The sequence below is a fragment of the Monopterus albus genome, unplaced genomic scaffold (assembly GCF_001952655.1).
Source record: "Monopterus albus unplaced genomic scaffold, M_albus_1.0 scaffold38.1, whole genome shotgun sequence".
NCBI lineage: Eukaryota > Metazoa > Chordata > Actinopteri > Synbranchiformes > Synbranchidae > Monopterus > Monopterus albus.
Genome location: NW_018127918.1, coordinates 1,598,949 through 1,613,645, shown reverse-complemented (window position 1 = coordinate 1,613,645; position 14,697 = coordinate 1,598,949). Strand labels below are relative to the sequence as shown.

The 14,697-nt window shown below is 38.9% G+C and overlaps 2 protein-coding genes across 2 annotated transcripts; both read left to right on the top strand.

Moving 5' to 3' along the window:
• Positions 1-2,957: 2,957 nt before the first annotated feature.
• On the top strand, positions 2,958-5,585 carry btg4 (B-cell translocation gene 4). The gene is made up of 4 exons (XM_020598348.1): positions 2,958-3,461; positions 3,786-3,923; positions 4,326-4,608; positions 5,084-5,585. The coding sequence occupies exons 1-4, from the start codon at positions 3,289-3,291 to the stop codon at positions 5,294-5,296; spliced, it is 807 nt and encodes a 268-aa protein (XP_020454004.1). The 5' UTR covers positions 2,958-3,288; the 3' UTR covers positions 5,297-5,585.
• Positions 5,586-6,715: 1,130 nt separating this feature from the next.
• Positions 6,716-13,347, top strand: LOC109959371 (heterogeneous nuclear ribonucleoprotein A/B-like). The gene is made up of 9 exons (XM_020598659.1): positions 6,716-6,822; positions 8,339-8,522; positions 8,749-8,917; positions 9,807-9,965; positions 10,569-10,700; positions 10,956-11,058; positions 11,917-12,051; positions 12,471-12,558; positions 12,964-13,347. Exons 2-8 carry the CDS (start codon positions 8,365-8,367, stop codon positions 12,539-12,541), a joined length of 927 nt encoding a protein of 308 aa, XP_020454315.1. The 5' UTR covers positions 6,716-6,822; positions 8,339-8,364; the 3' UTR covers positions 12,542-12,558; positions 12,964-13,347.
• The last annotated feature ends 1,350 nt before the right edge of the window (positions 13,348-14,697 follow it).

Below are 14,697 nucleotides of genomic sequence, written 5' to 3'. Positions count from 1 at the left end.
AATGTGGCTGACTTACAACAATTCTGCCAAGATGAGTGGGCCAAAATTCCTCCACAGCGCTGTGGCAGACTCATGGCAAGTTATCGAAAACGCTTGATTGCAGTTGTTGCTGCTAAGGGTGGCCCAACCAGTTATTAGGTTTAGGGGGCAAACACTTATTCACACAGGGTTTTGTAGTTTTGGATTTTGTTTTCCCTTAATAATAAAAACCTTCATTTAAAAACTGCATGATGTGTTTACTTGTGTTATCTTTGACTAATATTTAAATTTGTTTGATGATCTGAAACATTACAGTGTGACAAACATGCAAAAAGATAAGAAATCAGTAAGGGGGCAAATACTTTTTCACACCACTGTATGTTCAGTGAACCTGAACACAGTTCAGCTGGTGTTGCTTTCCACTACTGCTTTGATTTCTTTAAAAGTATTTAATGCTGACAGTGGCATGTTATGTTTTAGGTCTTGTAAGAATTTTTGCTTTTGATTTCAACTGTTACCAGGTGCTCTGAGGCTATCACATTATCAGCTCTTCTCTTATTTGCATAATTCGTCCTGATTGGCAGCCTTGTTCATGGTGTTGTAGAAAACACTCCAAACTAAAGTGAAATGAACTATGAAAGCTAAAGGAGTACAACTGAAGATTTAAATGTATTTACATGTCTAAATCCAGAGTGGCTGCAGGGTTGGGTTGGTTGTTATTTGCTTTGTTTTTTGCATAAGTGACCTAAATTATTTAAGAATAACTCTTCATTTTGGGAAATTTGCAGGAAAAGTGTTTTAAGAGGAGTTATGATCAAGGCAAATTTATTTATATAGCACATTTTCATACACAAAGGCAATTTAAAGTGCTTAACATAATGCGCACAAATAGATAAAGCATTCACATGCATACATAACTTGACTGAGCCAGGCAGTGACTTCCCAGAAGTGTTGAGCAGACGCATAAGCTATTATCACTCAATAGTGCATAACTCCACAAATTAACATTTATACAATTTTTGTTTCTGAGTGTATTCTACAAAGGAGTTATGTGTCAAAGACCACATCTGATTTGAAAGCTTCTTTCAGAAAACATGTTTTTGTGCAGATTGTGATTTATTTATTTATTTGCTTTAAGGTTTCAACCCTTTAAACCAGGGCTGAATGATGCTTGAACTTGATGCTTTATTTAGTTATATAGTAGTACTCCATAGTAGTTACAGTACTTGTCACAACCTAAACACACTTGTCCTTCAAATTTTCCTGTTTTTCTACCTTTGAATGAACAAAGCCTGTTTTACATTGTGTTTTCCTACCTAGAGCATAATTTTCTTGTCCCATGTCGAACAAAACTAAAGCACTGTTACTCTGATCGAAGTAAGATCATATTAGCCAGTAAATTAGTACTGGATTTCAGTCAGCATCATTCCTCCTGATCATGGCAGAAAAACAACCCAAAAACCTACAGGCTGATTAAAATAGTTGAGTCTTTCATGTATTGGTTTGATTGTTCAGTGATACTTTATAAATGAATTGTTCATGGAAGTAGTACACACTTTAAGCTACATCTGTAAAGGAGGAGCAGCTTATGATCTCTGCTTCTGTCCAAATGCTGTTTCAGAGGCTTCAGTTGAAGAGAAGAAAGTCTGTTTATATTTTTGTGAATATCCTCATCACTTCCAATGATCATTCATACTTTGGTGTCTGCTCAGCTTGTCGCACTGCTGGCTATAAACCTCTCACTTGTTTTCTAGATGAAGTTCTATGGTTTTAACTGGAGTGCTTTTCTTTTCTTGAACAGAATAGGTTTGGCTTTCTATAACTTCAACGTGCACTCAAATAAAATATATAGTGTGATTGTTTCTCTGTCACCTCATTTCTTCTGGCTCATAGTTGGGAAGGGAAGATCAGTTTCATGGAGAATGAAGATTAAAATTCTTTAGTGAGTTGGTGCGTCTGGATAGAAGTTCAAAGGTTTTACTGGTGTGTCATGTCTGCTTTTCACCACAAGATGGACCTAGAATAAAAAAAAACTGACAGTGAATTATTTACATAACACATAATATAAAGCAGGGACAGTATGAAAAATAATAATAGAACCAAATTTTAATTATTGATTCATCAGTGAAGCATTTTCTCAGTTCATCACTGAAAGATGTGAGAAATAGAAATAATTATACCCATTATAGTTCTTCAGAGCCCAAGATATCTTTAAATGGCTTGTTTTTGCAGGGTGACACCCCACAACCAAAATCTTTTTCACTTTAATTATGTGACAAAGTGACATGTTCACACGTGAGAAGCTGTAATCATTACATGTCATGTTGCTCAAAAAAGCTGAAACAATGATAGTTGATTTTCTTATTCTGGGAGTTTTTCTGGCTTTTCTGAAACACAGCCGATCTAAAAAATTTCTACAGCAGCTGAGAAAAGTCTGAGGTTCAGATTTTCAGTTGTCACCTGTGTGAGCAGATGGAAAAACCACTAGTTCACTAAAGCGATAAAAAAATGAACCGATGTATTTTGGAGTAGTGATATTTAAGATTTTTTTGTTCAAATGCTTATGAAGCAGAAATACTCTTGACTCGTGAAGTTGGGCAGTGATTACAATGATGACAAAGTTGATGTCAGGTTCCATTATCAAGTAATGGTTTTATTTTATATAAAATATTTTCTCTTGATTGTTTAAAGTAAAGGAATCAAACTGATTTCACTCAAACCTTAATTAACTCTACATAGAGTGATATTTGTGAAACTCACATCAAACCCATGCAGAAAGGTAATTCTTTAACTTCTCTTTTATCTGCTGGGAATTTAAAGCCAAATTTACTATCTTACTCTTTACACTTTGAAAATGCCGGTGCTGCCATGCACAGAGAGAGAGAGAGTCATTAAGTCTCAGCGAGATTCAGGTGCGCCAGCTTGTCACACAGCTGAACTGTGGTTGTATTAAACCATGAGAAACAGAAGGGAGTGACTTTTTACTTTCTGATGTATGTGAGGTTTCTACTGCTGTCATATGTGGATTTAGCTATATGTAGATATATATGCTTTGTTATTTATTAGTGTGTGAGTATTTGAAATTGCAGTTGAGTTGACTGTAGAACTTCAGCAGCAAATATGTTTGCTTGAGTTGTCTGGTTTTCACTTTGTCTTGTTTTATTTTTGCTTTTCTGTAATCGTAGGATCAGCCTACATGTGTTTTATGTAGCTTTTAACAATACAGGTTTGAGTGTGTTGAGTCTCATCAGGCTGATTAAACTAGAGTTTAGGGAGGGACTGAGTGTTTGTGCGCACACATATGTAATTATGAAGGAGGAGATTGCTGCTGCCGTGTTTTTTGTGGCTCGGTTGGTGAAGAGATATGGCTGTGTGGATAATGACAGCAGGGAGCGCTTTGCTGCTGCCCTCACCTCAGTTCTGTTTGAGAACTACAAGAACCACTGGCACCCAAACACACCCACTAAAGGACAGGCATACAGGTCAGTAAACCTTCAAGAAAACAGGACCTTTTTTTTCCCCTCCTTGTATCACTGAGCTCCAGTTAATTTGATATTCAGTTGTGCTAACAAATCATCAGTAATGCTGATGAATATTATGATTCTATTTATTCATTTGACAAAGAACTTGCAAGTTGGAGCTACTTTGTTAAATCCTACCACAAAGCTGGGTGCCCCCAGTCAACACCACTAAAATGTTGCAAATCCTATTAATTTAATGCAATTTTATCTAAAGCCAAAGAAAAATGAAACTGAATTTTCCTTTTTTTATTTTTATTTTTTTTTTGCTGCCGCTGTGTTTTTCAGGTGTCTGCGTATGAACCGTGTTCAGCTGCAGGACCCTGTGCTACAGCAGGTTTGCGAGCGGAGTGGGGTGCAGTACGACGATCTGGGCCTTCCCCGGGAGCTGACGGTGTGGGTCGACCCTGGAGAGGTGTCCTGCAGGTCAGGCGGCTTCACCCTGTGGAGCTAAGATCACATTATACAAGGTCCCAGGCTCAAGAGTTGTAAGGGTCTCTATATTTGCCAGATTGTGTAGAAAACTGCAGCTCTTCACTGGTTCTGTGTTGAAAAAAAGTTTTCTAAGCCTAAACTTTTTCCAGGACAGACCTGCTGCTCTGTTTCAAAATTCAGTTTGGAGATTTTAAAGTTATTTGCAGGGAGGAAATGTACTGTGACATGCATAACTGTAATGATTAAGGGGGTGAAAGACATCAGCCATGTAAATATTTCATTGTTTTAATCAGGCATGACACTATGATTGACTAGATGCTTAAATCAGCTTTTTATTACCAGTTAAAATATGGTTTGGGTTCTCTTCTTTAGGCTGTTTATTTCACCTTGCAGGTATGGTGAACACAGCACTCCCTTCTGCATCTCAGTGGTGGACAGCTGCCAACGTGGAGATGGGGAATTTTCTCGCCGTGTCCATGATGCTGTGGAGCGGGCAAGCCTTGACATCCCATCAGGAAGCTCATCAGATGAGGAGGATACAGGAGAGGACAACAGTGTGAGCAGCAGCAGCAACAGCAGTGGTGGACTGTCAGCTGCCTGCCCTGCTGCCATCCCATCCACCAACCCTGAACCCAAAACCATTCCAACTGTCAGCAACCCCAACAGTGTCTACCGGGTAGGTTGACTAGTTTAATGCCTGTGTTTTTTAAATCTGTAATCTTGATCTTTTTGTCATCTTAACTGTGCCTACACAGAAATTAAACTATAGAAAGCAAGAATTTTTAAGATGCGTTTTGCAGAAATGTCCAGCAATGATGGCCTTGTGATAATATTGCATATCAGGATCTTTTAATTTTTAATGAGATTGTTAACATCGGTGAGAACTGAAAGGTTTGGCAATTTATCATGAACAGTACTTGACATATTTTACCTACCAATATGAGTTTTGAGTTCATCTCTAATATAACCGGAAAGCATCATTGCATTTTGTGTGAAACAAACTTATCATAGTTGTCAGATAAATGTAATGGGAGTAAAGTATATTTCTCTGAAAAGAAGTGGAGTAGAAGTGTTATGTACAATGCTTGTGGAAATGTACTATTGCGTTCCACTCCTGCTTTCCATCATGTCCTCTGCTCCTCCACCCTCAGTTCAGTGAGTATTCTCCTGGCGCCCCTCAGACCTGGCTAAGAGAGAAGCGGAAGCCATTTGCTGGGGATGCATTCCCACCACACGTGGCTCCAGCTGGTGGTCCAAGTTCCCAGTTCTCTGGCCAGAAAGGCTTCAAGCCCTATCGAGCCACATTTACCTTCACAGGGCCTCGTGTTGACAAGTACCACTGGGTCAGCAAATCCCGATCCTAGCAAGTCCAGTCTGCAGCCTAGAAACAGAACCAGGTTGCTGCTTGGATGGCAGATATAACGCTGGTTCAAAGAGTATCTGTGGGGGAATAATATTTCAGGACAGTTTGTATCTTTAAGCATATGAGTTTATTCAAACATGGTTTAAAGTAATGATTTATGCTGTTCAAGCATGGTTTTTAAACATTGAAATATTCATGTTTTAACTAATCCCTCATTTCTAAATGTTTTTAACTAATATTGAAGTACATGTGAATAAAGTAACGCAACTGTCATTGAAAAGATAAATTGCTGTCAGGTCTGTTGGTCATTCTAAAGTGTTTCCTCTTTCATCTTTTCAACACACCTTGATGGCCTACTGTTTACACTTGTGGTAAATTCATCCTAAATGTCCATCTCTAAAAATCGGTGCATTACATTTGTTCCCATAGCCAAGCGTAGCACAGGTCTTTACCCATATACTCTTGGTACTGCAGTTAAGACACTTGCTATGTGGAAGACACTTTTCATCTCAGCTAGAAACTTGCCTGATTAGTTTGTCCTGGATTTGGAAGTACTGGTATCAAAATATACGTAAAAGTACAGAGTTACAGCATTCATACCACAAAAGACTTGATTGATAATGTAACTGTCCTCACAGGCTTTATATGACTGAAAATGTAGTTGTTAAAGTAGCATTTTGCCCCTGATAAGACATTAGCCATTATGCTGCTAGAATAAAGTCTGTATGCAGTCTTGCTACAAATTCAAGGGTACCACAAATGTGCTTCTGCAGTTGACTCAAACTGATCAGTTTTTGTGAGCACTATCTTGCAATCTGTTAGCAAAGCTGGACTCCAAAGCCCCAGGTTTACTGTATTTCTAATTACAAAATTTAATCGCAAATATATTAAATTTATTTCATGGAACAGCACATGATGTGCCCTCTCTCCATCCTGCAGAGCTGATTTTGAAGGAGGAGTCCAGTTAATCTGGCTTTGACAGTTTTTCTCCATTTGTACAGAGTTGTTTCATCTAATGGCTTTATTTTGCTCTGTGTGTCAAAATTAACACGCATAAAACCTTAGTATTTCATCACAGAAATGCTGAAAGACTGCAACCCATGAGTGGTTATCTATATTTTGACAGTTTTCTTTAATCGGTCGTTTGTGTATCGTCATTCGATTTCTATAAAAAAAAAATGCTCACCGAACAAAATATAGCTATAAAAACAGCCATTATCATAGCATTACGGCATATATTCATTCGTTCATCAAAATGGGCTATTAAATATTGAACAACAGTTAGAGGGCAGGAAGCAGGAAAGACATTTGGCTCTTGTAGTTTTTTGTCATCAGTGAGAGCAATCGACCAATGTTATGACGCTTTTATTTGAACACGAGAGCTTTACATCCAATCACAGACCGTCTTATTACAACGTGTCCCAACACTCGGTCACATCCGGTCGTATATATGTTGCCACGAGTTAGCGGTGAATTTGGAGAGTGTCCATTTTGAGCGTATTGGCGTTTTTGACATTTTGTGTTAAAGTAAGCACGCCTTCATGTTTTTATTTGTGTAACGAAATATAGGTGACGAGGATCAGTAGAACATAGCGATTCGTTTCATTTGGTGTTTCCCATTGACTCACTTTTATCTGCGCTGTGTCGTTATGTTATTTCTTAATCTAGCTAACTGCGTGTTAGCTGCAGTGGTGCTAATATATATGCTAACGCTGTTATTAAGACGAAAGATTGGCTCGGTTACTGATTGTAACGATACTAGAAATTAAGACCTTGAAATGTTTGAGCTGAAATTCAGCTATTGTTTATAGTATTTACTGCCACCTTATTGGTTATTTTATCCAGGTGCAGGTCCCTAGTTGTTAGCTGGGCCTTCATTCTGCTCCGAGCGGCAATTAAGCAAAGCGCGGTCTGGTTGAACACTTAACGTGGTGGTTCACGCTGTTTTATTGCGAGTTTTAATTTGCAAAGTCTTTATAAACGTCTAAATATTCAGCCATATGCACTGTCGACTACTGCTATAAAACGGATGTTAAGCTAACTTAGGTCTATTATTACTAATATATGGAGTAACGATAAATGGTAAGAGATTAACATTAGATTGAACGGTCGGAGGCTATTTAGTAAAAATAGGTAAATAGCTTTTAAAATTTTCAGTTGATTTCTAGCCATCTTGTATTCGTTAAAAGTGTTATGCATATGTTTAGAGCTGAAACGATTAGACAACAGATTAGTTTATTGACAAAAGAGAAATGGTTATGTTTTGATACTCGATAATCGATTCGACGTTTTCAAGCATACGCCATACGTTTAGAAACATGGGTTGGCTCCTTTGTCACCATGTAGGATGAATATTTGGGGGGTTGTGACTCCTGATTGAACCGAACTGGGCATTTTAGAATGTCGCATTGAGCTCAGTGAAATTTTAAAAAGTTAAGTGTGTCATTGTATTTCATTAATTAAATGAAAGAATATTTAGCACATTAATCAATAAAAACAGTAACTAATTGCAGGCCTATAGGCTAGGTTGACAAGGGGGGCGAAGACTTCCGGGGAATGCAAAAACTCCCATTTCATTGTGTCCCAGTTGCTTTTTGTTAAATGGGTTACTTGCACACTTATTTGGTAGCAACTACAACAAAAGCAGGTCTTGCATTATTATAGAGGTGCAACAATTTGTTTAATCAATCACTCAGTGGACAGAAAATAATTGAACACTAGTTCAGACAGACATCTGTCAGTGATGGAGTGTACTGTTCACTCTTCACTGGTGAATTTGTGGGCCCATCTCTAAAGTATAATGAAGCTGTTATTTATAGTGCTCTGGAAGCACAATACTTGATAAGATAGGGGGCAAATGGCATAAATTGTAAAAATTATAATGAACAATGTAGGTAATTGTAAAAGATGGAAGTACTATTGCAGTTCATTGTGGACAAATGTCTACTAATAAGCAATAAAATTATCTAAAGATGTGACACAATTTGCTGTGGCACTGTTTGCGGTTCATACAAACAGTATTATTTGTCTTGTCTTATCTTAGTCTCTTGGACGAGTCCACCATTCACAATGGCAGATGCTGAAAATCTGCTCATGGAGATGTCAGAGCAGAATGGCAACGAGGGAGAGGAGGACCAAAACGGAGCCGAGCAGGAGCTGATGGGTGAAGAGGACAATGGCACAGATGGAGGCAAGATCGATGCCAGCAAAGGGGAGGAGGATGCTGGGTTAGTGTTTACCTTAAAGAGCATTCACACTTGAGCACTGTTGGTATTCAGTAAAAATGTAACTTCATGGAACTACATATATAAAACTATTACTTCTCATCCAACTGATAACAAGGATGTCTGTGGGTCAGGTGTTAAAAAATAAACAATGAGCTATATATTCTGTGTCAGCTAAGTATACCTGTACTGGTGAACAAGAGGGAATAAACAGGTGCTGTGTTTACAGTAAAATGTTCGTGGGCGGGCTCAGCTGGGATACAAGTAAAAAAGACCTGAAGGATTACTTCAGTAAATTTGGCGAGGTGTCAGACTGCACTATCAAGATGGACTCCAACACTGGCCGATCCCGAGGCTTTGGATTCGTTCTTTTTAAAGACCCTGCCAGTGTGGACAAGGTGAGTCATGATCACCCTGCAGCATTTTCTCATGTAATCATATTTAGGGTTGCAATGGCATGAGTTTTCAAGGTATACGGTGGTTCACAATTACTATCATCATCAGCTGCAACAACCCTTCAAGAATTGAAAACAAGTCTTTTTTTATTGTGACTGTGCCAGTTGATCGCACCACTAGACTGACCCTAAAGAATGAACACAATTGTAAACATGATGGGGGAGGGGGGAAGCATACAAGATGTTGTGTAATAAAAACATGTTAGTTTGCATGTTGGTACCTGTAGCCTGTCTGCCATTTGTCTGCTGCATGTGCGCGTGTGGTGCCGGCTGTGAAGTCTGTCAGGGAAAAAAGATGTGCACACATTTTTTTTTCTTCAATACCAGTAATAAGCAAACGTGCATGGTATGATTAACCTTCAATTTTCATACAATGGTTTACTGTGAAACCAGTATATTGCTGCAACCCTGATCATATCACAGAAGTCAGTCAACACATTAAAATGCTGATTGTTCTGTTGTGGTCAGATTAGGCAGTACTGGCATGATGAACACCTGCATCTTTGATAGTTATTCACTGTATTTCATTAATTTCTCAGCATGAACTAGACAGGTCATGGAGTGAAGAGTGTGTAGAGCTGTTTTAATCAGATATCAGGTTGTTCACTCATGGGTTGGTCTGATTTACACAGTGTGGTTGACTTCCAATCCAGTATTAATTAGTGTGCAGTTCTTCAGTAAGGTGAAACTCAAAGCAGTCATGCTGATCATTTGTGTTGCTTAAAATAATTGATATGATCCCATGCTGCTGTTAGTGTTGCTCCATGTTCTTTGCTCATTAGTGTGATTGCTGTGTAGTTGTGCAACTAGTTAATGACGCATATGACTACAGGTGCTGGAACAAAAGGAACACAGACTGGATGGACGTCAGATTGACCCTAAGAGGGCGATGGCCATGAAGAAGGAACCCGTCAAGAAGATCTTTGTTGGGGGGTTGAACCCAGAGGCAACAGAGGACGCCATCAGGGAATATTTCGGAGCCTTTGGAGAGGTCAGTCTTACTCAGCAGAGCCACTAAAAACACACTTGTCCTCCACATAGATCACAGTAGACCCTGTGTAGTTCTGTATGTTCGGGTTTGCGTATTCAAGAGGTTCATTGGTTGTTGGTAGGAAAAGGTGCTGATCATTTTTTTCAGAATTAAATGCAAGTTCAGTGGCACTAGAGGAGATTGAGCAGCCACTGTTTGATATGATCACTTTTTAGGTATGAGCACAAGTATGTGCAGAATTGTGAAAGGTGTGTGGTTGATTCCATTTTAGTCTTATGACTTATTATTATATTGTTTAATCAGCCTAATCCTTGAGCCAGATATGGGCGCCTTTTCCTAATTGTGAGCTACTGGCTAATAAACAAGTGGCTGAGTGAAACAAAGTTATAGATTCATCTGAGAACTGGTTTCCTTTGGAAAATAAACGATTTATCAGCCAAAAGTCTGTCTCACCCACACACACAATGACCTGACACAAGCGTCATTTGTACTGAATGCTAAAAATATTTAAATGAGAGGTACATGGATACATCATTTGGAAAATATAAGAATCTCGTCTTAATGGTATGCTGAAGTTGAACTGCACACTTTTCTTCTTTCCAGATTGAAACTATTGAGCTTCCCATTGACCCCAAATCGAAGAAAAGGAGGGGTTTCATTTTCATCACATACAAAGATGAAGCCAGTGTCAAGAAATGTCTGGAGAAGAAATACCACAGCATCCAGGGTGGCAGAGTATGTACATACGAATTCATACTTTCAGCAGCTTTGCATGATTCATGACATCCCCCTGTTTCTGGCTCATCACTGTCCCAGCTTTGTGTAGGATGCTACCATGTGACCAGTGAGGCCTTGGTCCTTTAGTGAAGACTGTGGTTTTTTTGTTATCCTAGTCAACTGTGATACTAATCTATAATAACTTTGAAATGTACACTGATGAATATCCAACTCCGCTTGGCCTGTAAGAGCAACATTTCCATGTCTCCTCAGTGCGAGCTGAAGATTGCCCAGCCAAAGGAGGTGTACCAGCAGCAGCAGTATGGAGCAGGACGTGGCGGTGGTTATGGAGGCCGGGGAGGCAGGGGCCGTGGAGGTGAGGAGGATTCCAGATTCCCCCCGTGTTGGCAGGGAATGGAAATTGGTGTCATTGATATTAATTTGGTGTATAAACAAGTGAAAGGCCTTTGTCACCACAGAAGTGGCTGGCATTCAGTTGTTGGTGAACCTGCTGTGTCAGAATTGAGGATTATTTATTTTTATAATAAATGTATTAATAGATTTATTTTGGTCACTTTCTTTATTGCCCTATTTTTTTCCCCTATCTGGGTGCATATTTCCTTGTTGCCTATGTAAGCACTAGGTTGCAGCAGTATACTGTTTTTACGGTATACCATGATGTGAGGATTGATGGTTATCATACCATGTTTATTACTGGTAATAAAAAAAAAACGCAATGTGTATGCACCTTTCTTTTCCGACTGCCTGTCAGACTATGCAGTGGGTGTCACACACAGTAACTGTAATATTGTATACGATAAAACCGTGATATATTACGAAGTGGTTATCATACCGTTGCAACCCTCGTATGCATATTGACAGCCCTGTACCCGAGTCTGTCCTTGTGTGTTCAACGTACTGGGGCAGTAAAGCTGGTTCTGATTTGTAAAGGACATCAGTTCGGCCAGTCGGCTTAAAGCCGAAGCCAGAGTTGGACTTTCTGTGTGTACTGTAAATGCTACAAATGCAAGGTCTTGCTGACATTCTGGTCCAAAATGTCTTGAATACATTTGTTTGTTTTTCCCTTTTTTGTTGTATGCTTTTTGGCAGAAACAACTAACCTCAACATCAAACTTTAAAAAAAAAAAATGCAGAACAGTTTTGTTGCTGTCAGAAAAGTTGTATACAGGATGAGACTGTAGTCTCCATGTCAACTCTGCACTTTGTGTCTCAGGTCAGGGCCAGGGCTGGAACCAGGGCTATGGAAACTACTGGAACCAAGGCTATGGCAACCAAAGCTATGACCAGGGCTATGGCAACTATGATTACTCTTCTGGTTACTATGGATATGGCCCCGGATATGATTACAGTAAGCATACACACATATGCAGTGCTTCCGTCAATGATGATTACAGGGGCTTCAGGGGAGCTATCAGATTTTCTCTACTGAATCTAAACTTAAGGGTTGAGCTGATTGAGCAATGGGGCTTTCCTTAGATTTTAACATTTAAAATTCTCACTTGTGAGGAGTAAGTCAGTACTGATGCAGATACAGTTCAGCATATTGTGTTGGTGTATAACTAATAGGGATGGAATGATGAGATTTTTTCTTGAGTTGATTCAATCACAATACAATTCAAAATTTAAAGACGGCAATACATGACTTGCTGCAAAATATAGCTGGGGAAACGGCAAAAATACTATGCAAAGAATCAGCTCAAAGGGTTACAGCACCTAGTTTTCTGAGCATTAATGTTGACAGATTTGTCTGCCCGCTGTGTCCCACAGACCAGGGCAGTGCCAGCTATGGGAAAACTCCAAGACGGGGGGCACACCAGTCCAACTACAAGCCATACTGATCACGTGATATTGTAAAGTAAGCTATGGTTATAACTACCTTCTTTCCAGACAGTTATAACCACAGGGCTAGTAAATGTGGTCCTACCCTTGCTCTGACCTGCACTATATTATTGTAAGAGGCATTAAATTTTGAAAGGATGTTATGTACCCTTTTTCTAGATCTTAACTGTGAACCAAAAGGCATTTTGTTTATTTTGGGTCATTTTAAGCCTTTATCATACAAAGAGATCCCACAGAGGCCCTAGGTTCAGTCCCAGAGCCTTCTTGCTGTGAAGCGACAGTGCAAGCTACTACACACACTACCTTCTGTGTGAAGCTCTTAAGAAAATGTGACTTTTTTCCAGTTTATTTTTTGTGCCACATTGAGTGTTTAGATGCATTTCTGCTCTAAAATGTGTAACTAAAGTTTGCCGTCCCTTAGGACTCCAGTGATCCAGCGATACAGGCGGCTGAGCGGATACACTGGGCCTGACGCAACCTCTTTTATGACAGAAAACCATTTGTACAGAGAACATCAGAAATGTAACTTTTCCTTTTTTTTTTCTTTTTTTTTTTTTTATCCTATCATTTTAGGTTTTATTTTCTCTTGGTGTTGTTCTGTTTGTTTTTGTTTTGTTTTTTGTTTTTTCTCCCCCCCCTCCACATTTCCATCGATGGAAGTGTAATTTTTACTGTACTTTTTGGTACCTGTTTTGATTCTAATGTATTGTAAGGGTTGTATTTTACATGTTTGCTGGCTTTACAGGTTGAAAATCTTGGCGCTGTAAAGGAGCTTTTTTGACAAAATAAACAATTTTCATTAATATTTTTTCTGATGCTTTCAGCTTCTGGGGTGGAAGATTAAGAAGTTGTTGAATAAGTTTAGGATTTAAATTATGTTGTCAGAAATGGTAGGTGGGGGGGGTTTTTTTTTTTTTTTTTTTTTTTTTTCTTTTTTTTTTTCTTTTTTTTTTTTTGCGTGTGTTTTGTAGAAGTGTAATAATGAAGGATGTTACACTTCACAGGTTGCCCGCCTGACTAAAGAATTGTTAAACATCCCTTTAGGTGAGGTTTCCTTAAAATTTAAGCAACTGCCTGGAAGTTTGTCTTTCAGAACATTGTGAACTGACAGGGAAGTAACATGAATGCATACAGATGTGTGGATTTAGTGGAGGAAAATGATTGAACCACATGTTACTATGGACTTCTTGAAATCCACATACCCTTTAAAAAATTGTTTAAATTTTTAAGCCGATTTTGTTTGTTTTAGGAATACCTGTTCTGAAGTAAAATGTCTGCTTAGTTTTTCTGGACAGGCATTTGAAATCTCCCCAGCTAGTGTCTGAAAATTGATTAGTAATAAACATTCTTGTTTGTAATGTAGTTTGTATTTTTAATGTTTACTACTAATGAGACGAGTTAAGAGTAAAAATAAGCAGATTTAAGTTTGTGTTCAAACATCCTCTGCTTTCAGCACTTGATGGTACAAGAAAATGATAGCGATCTACTAAACTACAAGTCTAAAGCACAGAGGGTACTAATTCAGAAGTTTATGAATTTTGTAAAAGGGTTTTTTCCTCTGTCAATACAGTCGGCAGATAAATTATGTATTAATTTGTAAAGAAGAAATCTTAATCTAAGGAGATAAACTGGGATTTAATTATCTGTGGATCATCAAATCAAATTTTATTTGTATAGCGCCAAATCACAACAAAAGTCATCTCAGGACACTTTACAAAGTAAGGTCTAGACCTTACTGTTATCAATATTATTACATAGGGAAAACCCAACAAATCCCCCTTGAGCAAGCACTTGGCGACAGTGGGGAGGAAAAACTCCCTTTAACGGAAGAAACCTCCGACAGACCCCGGCTCTTGGTGGGCGGCCTTCTGCCTCGACCGGTTGGGGTGAGTGGATAGAGGAGAGACAAAAGAAGAAAAGCAACAAGACACAACAATCAAACACTGATCAGGTCGATGTGGCCGGTGACTGCTCGTCAGAGATATAGAGCTCCAGGGCAACCTGCAGAAAGTTACAGGGAGAGAGAGAGAGGACACACTACGGGAGAAAGGAGACACAAAGTTAGTAATGTGTAATAGTGGCAAGCTAGTGGCAGAGGTGCATGCGCAGACAACTGGAGTTATGACCTGGTCTGAACAGCCAGATTTTAAATCAT